The sequence below is a fragment of the Pipistrellus kuhlii genome, unplaced genomic scaffold (assembly GCF_014108245.1).
Source record: "Pipistrellus kuhlii isolate mPipKuh1 unplaced genomic scaffold, mPipKuh1.p scaffold_m20_p_1, whole genome shotgun sequence".
NCBI lineage: Eukaryota > Metazoa > Chordata > Mammalia > Chiroptera > Vespertilionidae > Pipistrellus > Pipistrellus kuhlii.
Genome location: NW_023425404.1, coordinates 24,602,308 through 24,622,942, shown reverse-complemented (window position 1 = coordinate 24,622,942; position 20,635 = coordinate 24,602,308). Strand labels below are relative to the sequence as shown.

Below are 20,635 nucleotides of genomic sequence, written 5' to 3'. Positions count from 1 at the left end.
CAGTAATCAGACTCTCAAACCTCAGAGGAAAGTAAGAGAGGATGGGGGTAAGGGGAAGAGATCAACCAAAGGACTTGTGTGCATACATATGGGCCTAGCCAGTGGCCATGGACAACGAGGGTTGGGGGGGGGCGGGCATTTCTAGGGAGAGGTTTGGGATGGGAATGGGGAAATAAGGACAATTATGTGAGACCATAATCAATGGAAAAAAAAATACTAAAGGAAACACTGTTTCTTCAAGCACTATGTTTACAGAAATGCATTCTCATACAGAGATTATCTTTGTAGTTCAAATTCCAAGAAGACAGTTCTATAATAGAGTATTCCTTTGTATTATCACCTGAGATCCTCTGGATTTAACCTGTCTTTTACTAGTCACATTCTATCTATTCTGTGGTTCCTACATTCCACTAGATACTTAAGATCAAGTCTTCTTACTTTTGACCTATTTCATAACATGCTTGACTGAAAAGAATAATACATTATAAATCAAGAAGACAAAAGAATATGGCTTTCAATGGCAAACTATATAAAAATTCATACATAGCTTGATATATGATATCAAATATATATATTTGTGCTTGATAAAATATTAATGTTATAGAACATAATACTAAAAGGCTAATATGCAAATTGACCAAACAGTGGAATAACCAATCGCTATGATATGCACTGCCCACTAGGGGGCAGACACTCAATGTAGGAGCTGCCCCCCGGTAGTCAGTGCACTCCCACAGGGAGAACATTGCTCAGCCAGAAGCCAGGCTCACGGATGGCGAGTCCAGTGGCAGTGCAGGAGCCTCTCCTACCTCTGTGGCAGTGCTAAGCAGTCAGGGACCAGGCCTAAACCATCAGCCGGACATCCCCTGAGGGCTCCAGGACGGCAAGAGGGTGCAGGCCAGGCTGAGGGACCTCCCTCCCAGTGTATGTATTTTGTACACTGAGACTCTAGTAGAACATAAAATCTCTATTAAATAATAATAAACACCTAAAATTTAACATAACTTTAGAGAAAGATATAAAATGTAGAGTAAGATTATTCAAAACAAAAATTATCATGATAGGGAAAAATCAGAGATTATAATATATAAAATTTATATAATCTCCAGCCTTGAAGACTAATTTTTACTACTTACCTTAAAATGAAGTAAAACTGCTGCTACTTCCCTCATTCTGGAGATTTCACCTTTTCTTTGAGCACTAGTAAACTCCTGAATCAGTTGGCATTCTAAATCATGGTATTTACCTAAAAATAAAAAGAAAGTCAATGAGACAAACAAGGTATGCAAGCTATTTGCTAGTATAGGAACTATTTATAAATATAATGACTATGGATCTAGCCCTCTTTAGAAAAATTACGAACTGTAAGATATTACAATGAATCTAGACTCTAGATTATTCTGTAGTATATAAATCTGTATTTTCAAGACAAGAACATCTTCCCTATCTTCCCAAATAAAACAGCTGAACTCCCACAGTCTGACTGCTATTTACCACTGTTACTTTAAAAGCAACTGACAGGGGGAAATCAATAAATAGCTTATATTTCTGAGATGGTTATCTCTGAGATAGGAAAAAATCTTAAACTTGAAAGTGCAGAAAGAGTGAGGAGGATTACAGAAATTTTTGAGTTCAGATGACTTTGCCTTAAAAAAAATAATGGAGTCAATACCAATTTTTACCCTTAAGATAATATGCAATATTTGATTCACTATATTCTTGAGGCTATTATTGGTTCTGAGTGAATAACTGAACTTTGGACTAATCTATAGTGATCAAATACAGGGCAGGAAGTCCAACAACCTGTATCATCCTTAACGTAATACTTTTGGGAAAATAGGTAGTTCTTTGAACCTTCTATACAAAATGGCCTCATGAACAGTGATGGGGCTATCACAGGTGCCTGAACTATAGTGGTTTGTCTAGAGACCTAGAATGATCTGCCTAAAATATAATCCAAAAATTGGCAAAAATCAAACTAGTTATGTAAGGAATTATAAACTTAATTTGTGTTTTTTTAAAAAAGAACCTACTCTAGAGATACCTTTATGAATAATCTCTAAGATATATTGTTAAATTAAAAACAAAAGGTAAAAACTATTTATACAGAATGCTACTAATTATTTTAAAATAAATGAGGATGATAGAACTAAATTTTACACATATATACATGATTTATGTCCTAGGCTTATTTACCTATAGAATACTCTGGAGGAATATCCAAGAAATTGGTAATGTTTATTTCAATGAAAAGCAATCAAAGCCAAGGATAGGATGGAAGGATGACATGATCCACTATCTCTCCCCTTACTATTTTTTTTCTTTTACCCAAGTAATTTGTTGCTTGTTCAAAACAGTTAAATAAATAGAACCCCACTTACTTGCAATTTTGGATTTTACATCTGAAAATCTGAAAGATAAAAACCAATGATGAAGTTTATTAGTTGTGACAAATATACCACAGCAATGGTACTATTGTAAAATATTAATGAAAGGGGAAACTGAGTTTGGGGATAGATTTGAGTCACTGTACTAAATATGATTGTAAAATAAGGAAGGAAGAAAAAGACAAAGCCAAAAGGAAAATAGTACTGACAGGAAGCATGCCAGGTAACAAAAGTAAATTTGGGATATTCAGATGGGGTGGCTGGTTCTCATTTAGGAAACTCACATTGAATAACCAATTGTCAAACAACGAAGAATTGTATGAGGCATTAACAGCCCATCACTGAGTTACTGCTTCTAGTCATATTCATTGGTATTTTAAATTCACTTGATATTTGCATATTCTTCCCTCCGTTGGGATTTTTTTTCCCCCCAAAAGTTCAATTAATATTATTTAAAAAAGAAAAAGTATATACAAATGAGTTATTTTAAAACTAGTGTAGAAGCCAGAAAAAGGACCAAGCAACGTGCCTAGTACCGTGGTTGGCAAACTGCAGCTTGCGAGCCACTTGCGGCTCTTTGGCGCCTTGAGTGTGGCTCTTCCACAAAATACCACGGCCTGGGCGAGTCTATTTTGAAGAAGTGGCATTAGAAGAAATTTAAGTTTAAAAAATGTGGCTCTCAATTGTTGTACTATATTGTATATAGCCTATTACTCCTAAACTATAATACAAGCCTGTATAGCATGTTACCATACAAAACAAAAGATTAAATCAACCACAAGAGCCAAAACCGGTTTGGCTCAGTGGTAGAGTGTCGGTCTGGGGACTCAAGGGTCCTGGGTTCGATTCCGGTCAAGGGCATGTAGATTGGTTGCGGGCACATCCCCAGTAGGGGGTGTGCAGAAGGCAGCTGGTCGATGTTTCTCTCTCATCGACGTTTCTAGCTCTCTATCCTTCTCCCTTCCTCTCTGTAAAATATCAATAAAATATATTAAAAAATAATAATAACATCAAAAGAATCAACCGCAAGAAAAACTGAGGCCATCAAGAGACCAAATAAACCCGAGACACAAGAGGCCATTGCTAATGTAACCAGGCATACTGTTTTACAGAAAAATGTTTTTATATGTAGAAAGAGTACATTCTATAATAATGATAAAAAGTACAGCAAACATAAACCAGTAAGTTGTTTATTATAATTATCAAGTATTATGTACTTTGCATAACTTTTATATGACTGGCAGCAAAATAGGTTTGTTTACACCAGCGTCACCATAAACTCACGGGTAATGCATTGCACTACATCACAATGGCTACAATGTCTCTAGGTGACAGGCATTTTCCGGCTCCATTATTAGCTTATGGGATCATATATGCAGTCTGTGGAAGGCCAAAATGACGTTATGTGAGCCATAGCTGTATCAAAGTCATGCAGATCACACAGTACACTTAAGGTATTGTGAATCTTTGTGAAAAAAAAACTAAATCTGATTAGGATATATATATTAACTTCCAAGAACTGGCAGAGAGGCTGAAACAAAACTGTAATAGAAGTATGCAATTGTATAATTGAGAAACGGGAGAGATGAGTATATGCATGTTTTATAGAAACATATAATAGAGAGGACAGAGACGGGTGGGAGAGGTAGTCAACAATTATTATGCACCTATCATGGGCTGCACATTTTAACCCATTTAATAAATGGCACAAGTATGAAATGAGATAAAGTTAAAAGAAAAATTTTTGTGGGTCACTTTAAAAATCATTACTCTCATTCTGGGCAAGAATGAGATTATTAATAATATCTAAGTGACAGATGACCATTACTGCTAATCCTTTATGAGGACATAGTTGAGAGTAAAATAAAATATATTTTGTGGGTAGGGAACTCTATGCTTGCGATATATGGTCAAGCTTTAAATATAGCAATACATTTATATTCTACCTGTACCAGAGGATCTTCCAAGTATTACCAAAAGAATAACAGATATATTCTGTTATATGGCAAGACATATTTCTTTCAGATATTTACAATGCAGGAACTACTACTAACAATATTTTATTAAAGTGTCTGTCATTCCAAGGACAAAGGAAATCATGCAAATATTTCCATCTCAGTAAAGTTAATTTTGGAATAAAACTTATTAATACCTGATTTAGATGGCCTTAAGCCTTTCAACTAAAACAAAGGTTCTTAAACTGAACTCCCCAGAGACTGCGGATAAGCTAGTGAGTATAAAAACTACATAAAATTGTATACAACAATCTGTGTGAAACTGGCTTATTGGAAGAAACTTTATAGCTTTCATAAGCTTTTCATTGTTGTCGCAGATCTTTAAAAACTTAAGAACTCTCATCTAGAAATAGGAAAAAGCAGCTGGGTGGTCCCACGTTTAAACTCTGTTTCCTCCCGTCCTGATTATGAAAGTGAGGGGCTGAGGGCTGTTTGCAGGCTGGCCACACCCCTTTCAGGATTAGGGTCCCCACTAGGGTGCCTGCCAACCTGGGTGAGGGGCTGATGGCTGTTTTCATGCTGGCCACACCCCCTTCAGGGTGGGGGTTCCCGCTGGGGTGCCTGGCCAACCTCGGTGAGCAGCTGATGGCTATTTGCAGGCTGGCCACACACCCCGGCTACCCAAGCTCCTAGCGCCCCTTTTCTTCTTTTTGTTTTTTTCAGCGTCTCCTTGAGTGGAGGCCAGGGTCGCTGGAAACAGGTATCTGCGATTTATCTATCTTCTATAAGTGAAACTTTGTATCCTTGAGCGGAGGCCAGGGCCAGCCAGGGTGGGAGGAAAGCTTGGCTTTCTTCAGCCCTGGGAGGCAACCCAAGCCTCCTGTTTGTTCCAGCTGTGACCAGTGCAATCTTTGTAGGGTTAATTTGCATACTCGCTCCTGATTGGCTGGTGGGTGTAGCAGCATGATGGTCAATTTTAATGTTTCTCTTTTATTAGTATGGATTGTACCTTCTACAAAGGAGGTACTCAATACACTCTTGTTGAATTAATGAGCAAAATCATAGAGGGGAAAACACGAGTTTATTCTATAAATTACACCATATATCCAAATTATCTCTTGAGAAATAAACTTGCCTATCAAAAGGTAACTCTTGGGCGATTAGGTGCAACTTCTGAATGATGTCTGCTGCTTCCTTTATCTATTAAAAAAATAAGCAATAATTATTTTAAAACCCTTATATATATATGTAAAAAAAACATATTTGAAAGTAGTAATATTCCCCTTGTATGCCAGCAGACCTTCACCTAAATAATTTTCTTCTAAAATTCTCAACAAATAAAACTTTTTAAGCAACAGGAATGCATTTGGGGTATCACCAATAAGTCAATAAAACATATACATCTGCCTTTCTGTCACTGAAATCTTAAGATTTCATAATGCCATAATCACCTTCCCAATGAAACCTATAGTTCATTTACTCTGAAAAAATTCATCTAATTAATAAAAGCAGAAGTGTAAGTTTCTTCTGAGTTTATAAATCCAAAAAAGGGTAAACAAGACATATGAAAATAATTCCTATTATCCTGCTGCATATATCCCACTTTAAGTGAATAAAACAACAAAAATGCCACTTCAACTTTTCAATAATTAGGTCAGATCACCCTCATCCAATGAAATGTAACTATTCAAAATCTATAGAAATTCTGTTAATATTAAAAGTTAACTTCAGAAAAGAAACACTCATTAATATAGTCACCTCAGCATTTCTAAACCACACATACTAGATAATTTCATGAAAAAAATGCCAATTCATTTAAAAATTAGAATATAAAAACTTCATCTGCAATCTATACGCTACTGTACTAATTTATACATCAGAACAATAAGTCAGCTACTCAGTGATTTGAAGATCTTCTCTGGAAAGTAACAACTGTAGTTTATAATTAGAACATTGTTATTAATGCTATAATTTGCTTTTATCCTTCAACAGTGCTCACCTTTTCAGAATTTGTAAAAACATCAGATTTCAATTCTCCATCTAGAAACTCATTAAAGTATTTCATCAATTTCTGAGCCTCTACTGCCCGTTGTCTGGGTGTGTTTACCCCTTCCAACTGGTCTCCAAGGTGACAGACCTTGGTTGCTACATAGCTAATGTGCTCATCCAGTTCTTGGAAATGTTGGAAGGCAACCTGAAAAGAATATGCATAAGTATAAAATACAATGACAGAACCCAGTTTTTACTTATAATAGAATGACAGCACCCAATTAACTTATAATTCGTATCAGAACTAAACTACTAACTCATCACTACTCTCAAACTAAGGTAACTAAAGATAACATAAAAGTTACATAAAAGATGATCTACAAAAATGATTCATGCCTATTAGATAAACACATAATCTGAAAAATTTTAAACAAAATTACAGAATTTTATCCTTGTAATTATTAAAATCACATTTTATCATGAATACATTTACTAATCAATAAAACAGCAAAACTAGTTACTATTCATTCTGTTTAACAAAGTTTCCCAGTACCATTTAACTCATAAATAATGGTTCTGATAACAATGAACTAAGTATCAAAGAGACCAGTCATCTGAACAACTCATGTTCAGTTAAAAACATGTTAGAAGTAAAAGACACTGATTAAAAAATATATATTTAACAAACATTATTTTTAATATTTAAAGAGCAATGATAATATTATAATTAAAGTACATATATATATAAATATTTTTTTTTATTTTTTTTTTTGCTCAGCTTTGAGAACAGAAATGATTACAATTGTTCTACTGAGGAAAATGTATATTACTTCCTAGAATATCCCTTTCCCATGGCATACTGATTATCTTCTGGTAGATAAAAATTATGCACCATGAATGCCTTAGAATTGCCAATAATAAAATTGATAGTAATTTAGTATGACAGTTTTGTCCTAACCTTAAATTGAGGAGAAAAGCTACAAACATATACTAAGGACATCCTCTATGCCAGACACTATTCTAAGCATATTAATGTATTTATTCATGTAATCCTTCCAACAATCTATTTTATATGCAGATGAAAAAACTAAGAAGAAAAGCTTGAGTTGCTTGAAGTTACACAGCTAATATTTTGTAGAGAACATTGGCTCAAGAACTTGTTAAACCATTAATACCATTATTATTATTATGAAGGGAAAATTGCATTAGAAGTATCTGAAATTTATCAATTTAACTACTTAAAACATATTTTCTATCTTATGTAAATTATTGACTTCCTTAAATATTTTCTCATGGCCATAGATGCTTAAATGAAGGAATCTAAGTAAATGAAATCTGAGCAGAGATCAGTCTGTTAATGTCTAATGCTAAAAAATAAATAGTCCCTGGGAAGCAGCAGAGCTAAACATGGTTCCTTAAATTACACATTTATATACACACAAAGGGCAATCAAGTCTAGATCAGGAGTTTGTGCAAGGAGTTTGGAGGTTCCAGATTCAGTCTGGAGCCGAAGAATGACTAAGAAGCTTGATCTACTTAGCCCCAAGGCCAGTTTAGTTTTTTTGCTCCAAAATGGACTGAGGAAGAATTCTGCACCCACTTTTTCCACAGTTACATCATAATTCTTATTAGGGCACATAATTCATGACTTTTGTGAAATGTTCCAGACCAAGTTTCCTCTGGGGAAAAACCTGATCCAGGCAATAGTCTGATATTACTTTGTTTTATGATTAAATGAGAATGCAAATGACTACCTGAATATCCAAGCTAACAATGAGCCCTTAAAGATATAGGTCTGCTGAAGCATCATTCTTGAAAGGTTGCAATGATAGAGGAGAAGCAAGGACCACAATATACTGAACAGCACCCCATCCTAAGAAGGGAATACTGTGATCCCAAACCAACATTCAATAGTAAGCCACTGCCAGGGGTATTTGATAACAATCCATTAACATTTTATCCCAAGATATGGGAGAACTCAGAGAGAAGCCTCCACAGTTAATCTCCTTTGACTAGATTTTTACTAAGAACTAAAAGCTGAAAGGAAATAAATATATTATAGTCTATATATAAATTATTCATTGCTTTGCTAAATATTTACCTGATTGCTTTTCTGAAGCTCTTGTACCTTCTTGGCAAATTCCTTAGCTTCTTTCTGACATTGTTGCTCTAGTTTCTCTACTTTCCTTTGAATCCTTTCATCCATTATCTGGAGTTCCTGAATATGATTTACAAATTCTTCTAATAACCTAATAAAGGAAAATAAGAATATGTATCAATCCTCCTATGGGTAATTTTAGTAACTAATCAGTTCATTTAGAATTGTAATGTATTAATAAACTTGAATTGAACTAAGGATGATCATCTTTTCTATAGTATCTTGTTAGGGATTATCTCTGACATGAAAGAAAACCTCACCTAAAATCTCCATTAACCTCCAAAATAGAAACCAATTTCAAAGAAACAGTCAAAAGGTAAATGTACTACATAAAAATCATATTGTGCATTCTAGGGTTCAGTGACTTTCTGTTCCCCAATTTACAACTATACTTAAAACAACACATTTAACATGTTTTTATTGCCAATTCTAATTTACTAGTAATTGGAGGAAATGTTAATTCTTATTATGTAGCAAAACTCCTTTCCTCATACCAGTTAAAGTCCTTCTCTAAAATAAAAGGAATGTAAAAAGGGGGCGGGGGGGAGAGAAATCAACCAAAGTTCTAATGCTTGTGTCTTTTAAACCCCTTTATATGAACATTAAAAAATTCCAATAGTCACATCTATTTCAAACACAAATTTGCACTAGATTGGGTCTATGAAAAAAAATTTTTACTTACCTTTTAGGATCAAAAGATTCGGATCCCCCTCTAGAGCCTCCTCCTGGGGTTCTCCATACAAGACGTTCAATATATTCATCTGCCACAAAAGGTTCCTAGTTTATAAAATACATATTCTTTTAAATTTTTTCAGAGAAGATAACTTAAAAACACCTACAAAAATGAAACAGGTTTTACTATGTGAGAACTTCCAATGAAATTAAATTACTAATCCAGTTAAAACATCCCAACAGAAAAGTGAACAATTTACTGAAGAAATACAAATGGTCAAGAAACATAAAAAATATGCAATTTCACAAAAAATCAAACTTTTCACTTTTTTTATCCTCATAAAGTTACCAAGTTTTCAAAACTTATAATATGTAATGCAGGAGAGGGTAAACTGAAATTCATATTCTCATTACTATTATAAATGTTAACAGGTACAATATTTTTGGAGGCAAGAGGTAATATTTTGGTAATATCAACAATATTACAAATGCCTTACCCTTTAACCCAGTAATTCTCCTTTTTAAAATTTTAAGGGAAAAACAGATGAAAACTTTTTATAGAATGTTTGCTGAATAAAATTGTCTACATAAATATTCAACGAAATCATTATTGAAAAGTTATGGTAAACTTATAAGATGAAACACGATGTTCCTATTAAAATCATGTTATGAAAATTTTAAATAAAATGAAGGATGAAAAAAATTAAGTTATTTTCTGAATTTTCTCATGACAAAAAAAATATTAATTAGAAAACAAACCAAAAAATATTAGAAGAACCAATCCAAAAATAAATAAATATTCAGCCCTAGCCGGCTCTGTGAATATAGTGCCAGCCTGCAGACTGAAGGGTCCCCGGTTCAATTTCTGTCAAAGGCATATGCCTGGGTTGTGGGCTCAATACCCACTAGAAGGCATGCAGAAGGCAGCCGATCAATGATTCTCATCATTAATGTTTCTCTCTCCCTATCTCTTTCTCTCTGAAATCAATAAAAATATATTTAAAATAAATAAATATTCAAAAGATCACCATCGGCTGATAATGCATTTTTTAGACTAGTACACAATTATTTACATATTTTCCACACTACTCTCTTGCAAACAAATATATATTGTCCCCCACTTAGCATATAATTTAAGCTGGTAGCACTTGCTAGTCATTCAAGTTTAAACTGTTTTTTCTATAAAATTTTCCATTTTTAAATCATAGTTTAGAAAAAAAATACATTTTCATTGATAAACATTAACTGAAAAATACAATTTCCAGTATCAAGCACTCTGTTAGGCTTTGGGTTAAAAAGATATATAAATACAAACTGAGAAATTCATAGTCTAATAAGTAGGAAAAAGCAATAGTATGTGATAAGTAAATAAAAATTCATGCACAAACTTCAGTATTAAAATTGCTGAGTGAGGCCGTAACCGGTTTGGCTCAGTGGACAGAGCGTTGGCCTGAAGACTGAAGGGTCTCAGGTTCAATTCCGGTCAAGGGCATGTACCTTGATTGCGGGCACATCCCCAGTAGGGGGTGTGCAGGAGGCAGCTGATGGATGTTTCTCTCTCATCAATGTTTCTAACTCTCTATCCCTCTCCCTTCCTTTCTGTAAAAAAAATCAATAAAAAATTTTTTTAAATAAATAAATAAATAAATAAATAAATAAATAAATAATTGCTGAGTGAGTTGTTATAACTCAGTAGGTAGTTGGGAGATGGAAATACAATATTCATTAATATACTGTGCTTGGTTCAAGGAGAGTTAGCTAGGCATATATGTCTACTGAAAATGAATAGCAGCTGCAATTACAACCTCATTCAGGAGAAGCCATGAAATTCAGTGGCAAGAAAACTATCTTCCCAATAGGCAAAGGTTAGGGAAACATACCGGGTCATACCTTTCTCCTGAGTGGACAGAGAACTGACCTGAGATTAGAATATACATGGGACTCACAGACAACAGCCAAGAGCCTGGCTATCAGAAGACATAGACTAGTAGATGAAGATGATAAGTCTTGGGCAGAGTCATGTGGATGGATATTTGGGAGTAGGCATGAAGAAATAAGACCTTTGTTAACATCCCTAAAACACAGACATCCACCATGGAAAAAGAATCAATGAAGACAAAATGCCTCTGCCAGTTCACATCAGCCAGCTTCTGCCCAGCATTAGCACAATGAACAGAGCAAACATAGTACATATACAACATGGCCCCAACAACATGAGGTCGTACTCACCAAGGCAGATTCAGCTACTGTCAAAACCAAAGATCTAACAGTGACAGAGACCAACTCTAACCCTAAAACAGCCCCATCCTCCAAGTAGACTGATCAGCTTCATGGTGGCAAGTTGACTAGATTGTACCCTTTCCACTGTGAAAAGTAATTCATTCTACCAAAATTAAAAACATTCTCCAGTTGGGTTTGTCTCTCACAGAGGGAGGGTTTGTTCCCCTGGCATGAGATCCTGCATATTACATCAGACCAAGGAACCCATTTTACAGCAAAGGACATGATCATAGGACCTACTGGTCATATTATAAACCACATAACCCAGTAGCTGCCTGTATTACAAAACGCTGGAACAGCCTGTGTTCCAGACATAGCTGGAGCACCAGAACAGAGTCAATCTATAGTATAGGTTCTATACTAATAAAAGGATAATATACTAATTAGACCAGACATCTTCCAGATGTCCTTTCAGACAAAGCCATGGTGGCGGGGGCCAAGGCAGAGGCGGTTAGGGGCAATCAGGCCAGCAGGGAGGGCAGTTTGGGGTGACCAGGCAGGCAGAGGTAGTTAGGGGCGATCAGGTAGGCAGGCAGGCAAGCAAGCAGTTAGAAGGCAGCAGTCCCAGATTGGAGAAGGAGTAGACAGGCTGAGGGACACACCCCTCCATACATAAATTTCATGCACCGGGCCTCTAGTCTTATATAATAAAAAGCGAATATGCAAATCGACCAAATAGCGATGACACACATTGACCATCAGAGGGCAGACAATCAATGCAGGAGCTGCCCCCTGGTGGTCAGTGCACTCCACAAGGGGAGTGCCGCTCAGCCAGAAGCCGGGCTTATAGCTGGCAAGCACAGTGTGGTGGCAGGAGCCTCTCCTGCCTCTGCAGCAGCACTAAAGATGTCCAACTGATAGCTTAGATTAGGGGTGTCGAACTCAATCAGAGAAGGGGCCAAAATCTAAAATCCAGCCTAAATCGCGGGCCGAATGGTTTACTGAACAGTCATAAACTGTCATTGTGATGGAAACGCAGCAGAGTGCAGTGATGACAGCGCGGTGAGGGCCACATTGCAAGGCCTGGCGGGACGGATTTGGCCCTCGGGCCTTGTGTTTGACACATGTGGCTTAGATGATCCTAAGCCGTCAGTTGGACACCACCTGAGGGCTCCCAGACTCCCGGCACAGGCCAAGCTGAGGGACTCCTTCCGAGTGCACAAATTTCATGCACCGGGCCTCTAGTTAAATATACAAGTCTGAAAAATAAGTTTGTATTTATTACAGGGACAAAACTAAAGCTAGATGTGATTTTAAAGGTATTATTTAAAACTTCTGAATTGGATGAGATCAGAAGGAAGAGAAACTTAATAGCATTTGAAGAAAGAGGGAAAAGATCCAACAAAAACAAACACACACAAAAACAAATCAAACCAAACCAAAACAAAACAAAAACAAAGAAGGAGAGAACAGCGTCCTGGAAACAATGCACAGGTTTTATCTTCAAAGGCAATCAAATTACTACAAAAGTTTAAGATAAATCAGCTACTGATCTCAATGTAATTGAAGTTACAAAAAAGCAAAAAAATATTAAAAAATCTTTCTGCTTACAAAACTAAGTGAATCTCTATAATTTACTTTCTAATACTCAACCTTGCTACAAAGGCATTTACAAGCCAAAATTAACAAATTTTAAGACTTCCAAATGACCAAGTCCTCCCAAGAGGATTGTACAAAGATAAACCTTTTAGAATTTCATAAACCAGATGAACGTATATCTTCACCTTCTATTTTACTACAGTAGTAATTAAAAGCAAAAATTGCCAAAACAAGAACTGAAGTATACAACTACAGGCTAAGACACTATCATATTAAATTCAACTTTAAGTAATTGGTTACTGATGGTTCTATTAAACTGATTTTATTTTATATTATACTCCTTATATATGCTATCAATTTTACGAAAAGCATGGGGTTTGTAGTAATTTGTTAAAAATTAAGATGTCAAGCCCTTGAACAGGAACAGAAATCTCTCTCTCTTTTTCTTTTTTTTTTCTTTTTTTTTATCTAAAATTGTCCTCTCATGCCTTTAAGAGCCAGCCCTATACTCAGGGCAGCCCTCCTAAAGTGAGAGGGAGGATGCTGTATGTCCTGCCAGACTCCCCTGTTACAACTGAGCACAGGCGAGCAGGGAAAGCATAGGCCAGGACAAGAGGAACAGAAATCTTTAATTTAACATTGTTTCTGAGATACTGAACTAAACTTTTATATTTTCTTATAACATCTTTACCAAAATAGATCCAGTACAATGTGTTACAAAACACCTCCCTCTCCCTGAAAGAAAAAAAAAAAAAAAAGAGAAAAAAAAAGGCATGTCAGCTCCCTTAATTTGGTTGAAAGGAAGATAATAAAAATATAAGAGGACAGAAGAATTAAAAGCCAACAGTTTTTCCTGTCTCAATAAAATAAAGACATGTCTTCTCACTTACAGGTTAAGGCTACCTTTCCAGATAATCCAACAGCTAAGTCACCAGTTTCCAAGGGCATTTGCACCATTTATGGAAAACGTCAGATCTGTGCACACCAGATGTCCTTGACAACTCATCCCACCATCCCCTGCACAAAATTTGCTGCACCAGCAGACTATGAAGCCAACCACTGAGCTTCTTTTCATTATCAAGTAGATATAATATCCCTGACAACAAAACAGAGGACACAGTGTCTCTTCACAGTATCAAGGCCAACTGAGACCACACTAAGAAAATCAGCTTGCCTATATGAGGACCCCTTCTTTTCTTGGGTAGCCAGGATATAAAGGAGACTCTGACCTCTGCCACTGGTAAGTGACTAACTTTTTACACACCGAACTGGTCCTGAGAACAGAGATGTCTTCAATGTAAGTGAAGACTATACAACATAATCTCGAAGAACTGCTAGTGGTGCAAGCCGAAGATATACTTGTGTGTGTAATGGACTCAGCAACAGGCAAGTTAATCTTGTTGAAAGTATTTTTCATCTCTTGTTCTATTTGCCAGTGTTAGTGTTTTGCTGGCTTCAATTGTTATCAGAAAACGAGGAAGAAGAAAACACTAACTACCTAAATGAGAGTTCTGGGAAGAGTGGGATTCCTCTGAAGAAGAGGACCCTGTGGTGCCCAACCTGACACCTCTGGAGGGTCTTGCCTGGGAGGTGAAGTGCCTTTTAAAATACTCAACTACTTAGAAACCTTTAAATCCTAATTCTTGGTCATATCATGCTAAACTCTTAGATCCAAGCACACGGGTCCATATACTTCGAGAAATAGGTCTCCCATTGCTCCCATTGTGTACCCGAACTGGAACCAATTCCTGAGTGGCCACTTCTGGCTTCTTGTGGAGTCCCGCCTTTTCAAAAGCCGCTGACAAGTCCCAGCTGACTTTCTGGAGATCACAACACTCTAACTGGAGCACTGTAATTTGCCACCAAACAGTTAGGCCGAACCTTGAGTAGAGCCACTCCCATCCCTGGATTTCTAAAACAGATCCCTGATTCATGTGTTTCTGGTTGTTGCTGTGGCTGGTTGACTTTTCAGTTAAGGAAACAACCTCACTGAACCCATCAACACCACTTACTCTTACACTGACTTCTAAAAGGCAGTTAACAAACTCCTAACTACATCACTGTAAAGATTCACCATTTGCTCAGGTATCTCCTACACTTCTGATTGATAAAGTAATCAAAGTTACTTAGCCCAGAACTGAGAAAGGAATGCCGTCTCAACCAAACTGTCCTGTCCTGACAAGCTGAATATCTATCCAAGAGGCCCATCAATCAACAACAGAGAATATACATTGTGAGCACTCACTTTGACAGACCCTGTGGATAAAACAAGAACTTCAATAGAGAATTCATCAAAAGGGACTGTGTTGCAAAAAATAAACTATTCTCCACAGTCAGTTCTCCCCCCAATTTACTCTGCCTAACAACTGAATAGACTCCAATTCTAGGTATCCAATGATTAATGGGAAGGACAGGGTAGACTACTCTCTTTTCTTACCCAACCTTCACAACAGACATTGTGGAAAGTGGGAGGTTAGCTACTCCCAACAGTACCTTCCTAAGCATATTCTTCTCTGACATTCATTTTTAGGGAGGTAGCTAAAATTGAATAATTTGACAAAAGAAAATGGTGGGAATATGATTTACCTCACAGCTTTTATATGGATAGACCTCCATTTGGCATTAAACAGGCACCTTTCTATAAGAAATATATTCCTGCATTCTGGCACCCAGACTTTAGTCAAGAGGAAATAAAATACATTCAAAAACACCAAAGAGAAAGGATTATTGAAAAAGCAATTATGTTTTCTGTACTAACTGCTGTGGATTAAAAAATTTCAGTCTGTATGTTTCCTGGTACACAGCTCTTAATGCACTTTCCCATCCATTGCAAACTTTCCAGGATTGCTTCTAACTGTAAAGAACTTATTATGGAAAGTCTCAGTCTAATATAACCTGAAGTTTATTAGAGTTTTTTAGTATCATTGTTTTCCTACATATAAATTAGCTTTAGACCTATCTGAACAAGGAAATATATGTACTCTTGTAAATGTGTCTTACTATGTTTAATTAGATGAGTCAAAATGTAGAAGTCAACATAAATAAAATGTATGAGACCATAGATCTTTTCACACCATAAGGACTGAAACCTGCCCAGCCAGTTTGGCTCAGTGGATGGAGCGTCGACCTGTGGACTGAAAGGTTCTTGGTTGCCGGCACATCCCCAGTAGGAGGTGTGTAGGAGGCAGCTGATCGATGTTGCTCTCTCATCGATGTTTCTAACTATCCCTTTCCCTTCCTCTCTGTAAAAAAAAATCAATAAAATATATATATTTTTAAAAGCCTGAAACCTATGTATGATCCTGGTTAACGGCCTCTATAGAATCCAGAAAATAGATTGTTAAAGATTTATTTTATACCTCCTTATTTTAGTTTTGCTTTATCCTATTCTCCTTAACTAAGCGCTATCTACAATGTGGCATCAAAACCTTAAAGCATTAAGGGAATCACAAATTCTATAAATGTGTAGCAACTTTTGGAGAGAGAAGGATGCTTATAACCTAATGGTTATTTCTGCTAAGCCTTAGTTATCTTATAGCAGTGTTTCCCAAACTTTTGACATATGTGTACTCCTTCTATAATTTTCGTAATGCTGAGTACCCCTCGTACTCATGAGAATGTAGAATTAGGCGCAGCTAAGCACGGTGCAGTGCATATCCCCACCAAACTCTTCCCATACCCCTGGGGGTATGAGAACCACACTTTGGGAAACACTGTCTTATAGGAAAAAAGAAGGGGATTGTAATAGGTAGAAAAAATGTTTGTTAGTGGAAAATTATTGAACTGAAACAGTATCATACTGTTAGTGTAACTGAAGTATTAGACACTGTTCCTATGTAGATGTTTTCTGTGAAGCTGGTTTTTAAAATGTTACAACCTGTTTTTTTTAAGGGGAGGTGGGTGGGAAAGATAGGGAAATAAAAAAATCGAAATGTTGATGTATATGTAACTACTAGAGGCCTGGTACACACCAGTGGGGTCTCTCAGCCTGGCTGCGGGATAGGGCCAAAATTGGCTCTCTGACATCCCCTGAGGGGTCCCAGATTGCAAGAGGGTGAAAGCCAAGCCAAGGGACCCCACAAGTGCATGATGGGGCTAGGGAAAGATGCAGGAGGTTGGCCAGCTGGGGAGGGACTATGGGAGTGCTCCAGGATGTGTCTCACTCAGTCCTGATTGGCCAGATCCTACTGGTTAGAGCATCTGCCACCTGGTGGTCAGTCCACATCATAGCAACTGGTCAACTGGTTGAGTGTCTGCCCCCTGGTGGTCAGTGCACATTATAGCAAGTGGTTGAGTGGCCTTAGCATATCATTAGCATCTTACACTTTAATTGGTTGAACAGCCGACCCATCAACCAGACATTTATCATATTACGCTTTTATTATATAGGATAAAAAAATAAAAAATAAACTTACTACCCCCAGCTACTATTTTTTTTTTAAATATATTTTATTGATTTTTTTACAGAGAGGAAGAGAGAGGGAAAATAGAAACATCGATGATGAGAGAGAATCATCGATCAGCTGCATCTTGCTCACCCCCTATTGGGGATGTGCCCACAACCAAGGTAGATGCCCTTGACCGGAATCGAACCTGGGACCTTTCAGTCCGCCGCAGGCTGACGCTCTATCCACTGAGCCAAACCGATTTCGGCCCCAGCTACTTCTTTATATGTGGAGGAATAATTACTCCAAACCACACAGGAATTCCTGGCCAAAATGTCCATCCTGAGGTGTTTCATTTAGAAATATACACATAGATCCTTTCAAAAGATTTGTCATCAAGGGCTGAAACTAAGAAGAAAATAGTATTTCCAGGATACTCACTATTAAAATAACTGAATAATCTATTACTAATCATTTCTGTCAACAAAGGTAATATCCTACAGTTGATTTTTTTTGTATGAAGGTGTTGTTGTAAAAAAAAAAAAAAAAAAAAAGGCAGTCTCATGAGATCAATAATATTTTTAAAAGAAGTACAATTAACACATGGAATTTCATGAATTTAAACCATAATTTTGCATTGATTTGACTTCTCTCAACATGGAAAAGTGAATGCACAATTCAACTTAATACCGTGTTTTCCCAAAAATAAGACCTACTTACAGGTTTCCTTCTGAGTGAAATATAAGGCATCCCCCGAAAATAAGGCCCCCCTAGGCTAAACATGAGAGATTTGGTCCACTGATTCTGAAAGAAATGAAGTCACAAAAAATTCACCAGGAAATTCAGGAATTGGATTGTTATGATGATGTTCCAGAAGATGATGACATGATTGTCATTGAATAAATGAGTAAATTCTTGATACTGTAGGATTCACAGTTTGTCTGGTTTGTGTTGACAACTACTGTATACGGGTAATAAATTTCCTTTATTTTCATTTAACAATAAATGTGTACCGTATTCTTCTTCATGAAAAAATAAGACATCCCCTGAAAGACCTAGCGCATCTTTGGGAGCAAAAATTAATATAAGACACTGTCTTATTTTCGGGGAAATAGGGTAGTGCATTAAAATCAGGATGCATAAAAACAAAATATCCTTGACTAGGTCCTGACCTCTGCTTTTCACGTTCCCCAGCTGTGACTAAGAAAAGGAAGCAAGAGAAAAAAATTCCCTGACTTGTTCTACAACCTAGATTCTATGGAAGTAGGAACAGGAAATAACAGCAATGACTAAGGTTTGTGTGTGGAGTTTTTTAAATCCCTCTCCTCCCTCTCAACTAAAGCAAAGAGACCAATTTTCAATTAGGAATGAGAACTTAGGCAAGAGTAGAGCCTGTTATAGGGCTGAAAAGATAAATATTTTTCTTAATCTGACTATTAACATTTCATTGTAATTATTAATGTAATAATGTTTTTCATAATGATGAAACAAGCAGCTACATATGGTCAAGAAAAAGAAAGTCACATGAGTTAAGATCCATAAGCATGTTTAAGATTGCTTTATGAATCCTCTGGCCTGCTGGTCTCTATCAGCAGTGGTTTTCAACCTTTTCCATCTCACAGCACACATAAACTAATTACTAAAATTCTGTGGAAAACAAAAAATTGTTATATTTTTTGCTGATCTGACAAAAAAATAAGTATAATTTTGATTCATTCACAGTGGATAGCTATTGTGTTGTCATTTTTCTTTTTTTCACAATCTAAGGGAAAAGAGGTCAGTGCCCCTGACTAGTCAAGTATTGCTTATTAAATTTTTTTTGCAGCAGCTCGACTGGTGTGGTTCAGTGGTTGAGCATATCAACCTATGAACCAGGATTCCCACATGGCGGGGTTGTGGGCTAGATAACCAGTGGAGGGTGTGCAGGAGGCAGCCAGTCAGTGATTCTCATCATTGATGTTTCCATCTGTCTCTCTGGAATCAACAAAAATGTGTATTTTTAAAATTATTACAATAAGAAGTACACTGGTTGAAAATCATTGCTCTATCATAAGTAAATATTACCAGCTATAACATAACTGGAGTCACTGAGTAAAGTTAAACCCTAATTTGGTTTAACTACTTTACTAAACGGTGGACCCTAGAAAGCAAAATATGTATTTCTCTTCTTTCTCCCTTTCTCCACCAACGGGAGTAGAAATCAAATACTTTCAAATAAGTTATGTGAACTCAAGGTCAAATGTTTAAAGAAAAAAAGAGACATAATTGGGAATGCCAAGCAATATTCATCAACTCAAAGACTAATGCATGATGAACTGTATGACAAAATAACTTTTCTATTAAAAGCTAGTGAGATGAGTATTTTATTAGGTAAATTAAAGATCTCAACTTCATACATAGTTTTCTAACTTTATAAGATGTAAAAAGTAAAAGAACTACTTTAGTACCTTCCCAACAACACACAGTAAAAGCTTGTAGCAAAAAGAATGTCAATCAATAAGCAGATAGAATAAATTAATGTGCTATATATCTCTCATCACTTAAATCTAAAAAAATGTAATGAGCAGTTCCAAATTCTTTCTTGTAACTATAGATCCTTCACTCACAACTTACTATTTTTATTCCAACTTATTATAACAATGGCGCCTTATTCCTCTCAAAAGCATTATCTATCCAAAGCGGACAGAAACCCGAAATACAGTAACAGTAACAAATGTGAAAAGTTCCCAGTTATAAAAACTGTGGCATTTACACTCTAAGCCAAAAACAAAACAAAACAAAAAAACACCAAAAAAAAAAAAAAATGCTGAACCTTAAACAGAAAAAGGATCCAACTTTTCACTCAGAAATTCTCTAGTCAACTGCAGTTTTCTCAATTACTTACTTTGTTCATCAATATGAAACACAAGCACACACAAAAAGGGTCTTTCCTTCCTCTTTCTTCATTATTTCACAAAAGGAGATCCGTTCTTTTTTACGCTTCATTGTTTTGTGGTTCCCATTGGAATTTTCCCATCCTATAATCTCACCCATCACAGCTTCTCACACTGGATTGCACGAAATTAAACTTTAAGTTCTAGAGACTGAAAACTCTCCAGGAGCCCATCAGAGTGCCCCGGGTCTCACGCGTGAGGGCTTCTCTGGCCAGCAGGTGGGTGGTTTCATAATACACACACACACACACCAGTTCTCTGGGGCTGGCACAGCAATGTTCATTTTAGTTTGGCCCCCCTTCAGTCTAACGGACTAAGAAACAGGCCTTTCTCATCC

At 36.5% G+C, this 20,635-nt stretch overlaps 1 protein-coding gene, 2 long non-coding RNA genes, 1 other non-coding gene and 1 pseudogene across 8 annotated transcripts in view; 2 read left to right on the top strand and 3 right to left on the bottom strand.

Annotated features, from left to right (window-relative positions):
- The window catches only part of EXOC5 (exocyst complex component 5), a 43,351-nt gene that overhangs the window by 22,046 nt on the left and 670 nt on the right, over window positions 1–20,635 (bottom strand). For all 5 annotated transcript variants that reach the window (XM_036435611.2, XM_036435626.2, XM_036435618.2 and 2 more), the window contains exons 2-7: window positions 9,172–9,266; window positions 8,433–8,580; window positions 6,342–6,536; window positions 5,478–5,542; window positions 2,382–2,410; window positions 1,137–1,246 (exon numbers count right to left, since the gene is read on the bottom strand). In XM_036435611.2, the coding sequence (XP_036291504.1) occupies window positions 1,137–1,246; window positions 2,382–2,410; window positions 5,478–5,542; window positions 6,342–6,536; window positions 8,433–8,580; window positions 9,172–9,266 (642 nt within the window). The remainder of the gene's footprint in view (window positions 1–1,136; window positions 1,247–2,381; window positions 2,411–5,477; window positions 5,543–6,341; window positions 6,537–8,432; window positions 8,581–9,171; window positions 9,267–20,635) is intronic.
- LOC118730161 lies at window positions 13,351–15,688 on the top strand (annotated as a pseudogene).
- Window positions 13,454–13,593, bottom strand: LOC118710718. The gene has a single exon (XR_004985500.1). It is a non-coding gene; the product is annotated as a small Cajal body-specific RNA 11 (non-coding RNA).
- LOC118717529 lies at window positions 16,055–16,723 on the bottom strand. Its single transcript, XR_004987520.2, has 3 exons — window positions 16,695–16,723; window positions 16,271–16,511; window positions 16,055–16,069 (listed from the first exon to the last, which is right to left on the bottom strand). It is a non-coding gene; the product is annotated as an uncharacterized LOC118717529 (long non-coding RNA).
- On the top strand, window positions 16,399–16,800 carry LOC123652165. The gene is made up of 2 exons (XR_006741332.1): window positions 16,399–16,520; window positions 16,705–16,800. It is a non-coding gene; the product is annotated as an uncharacterized LOC123652165 (long non-coding RNA).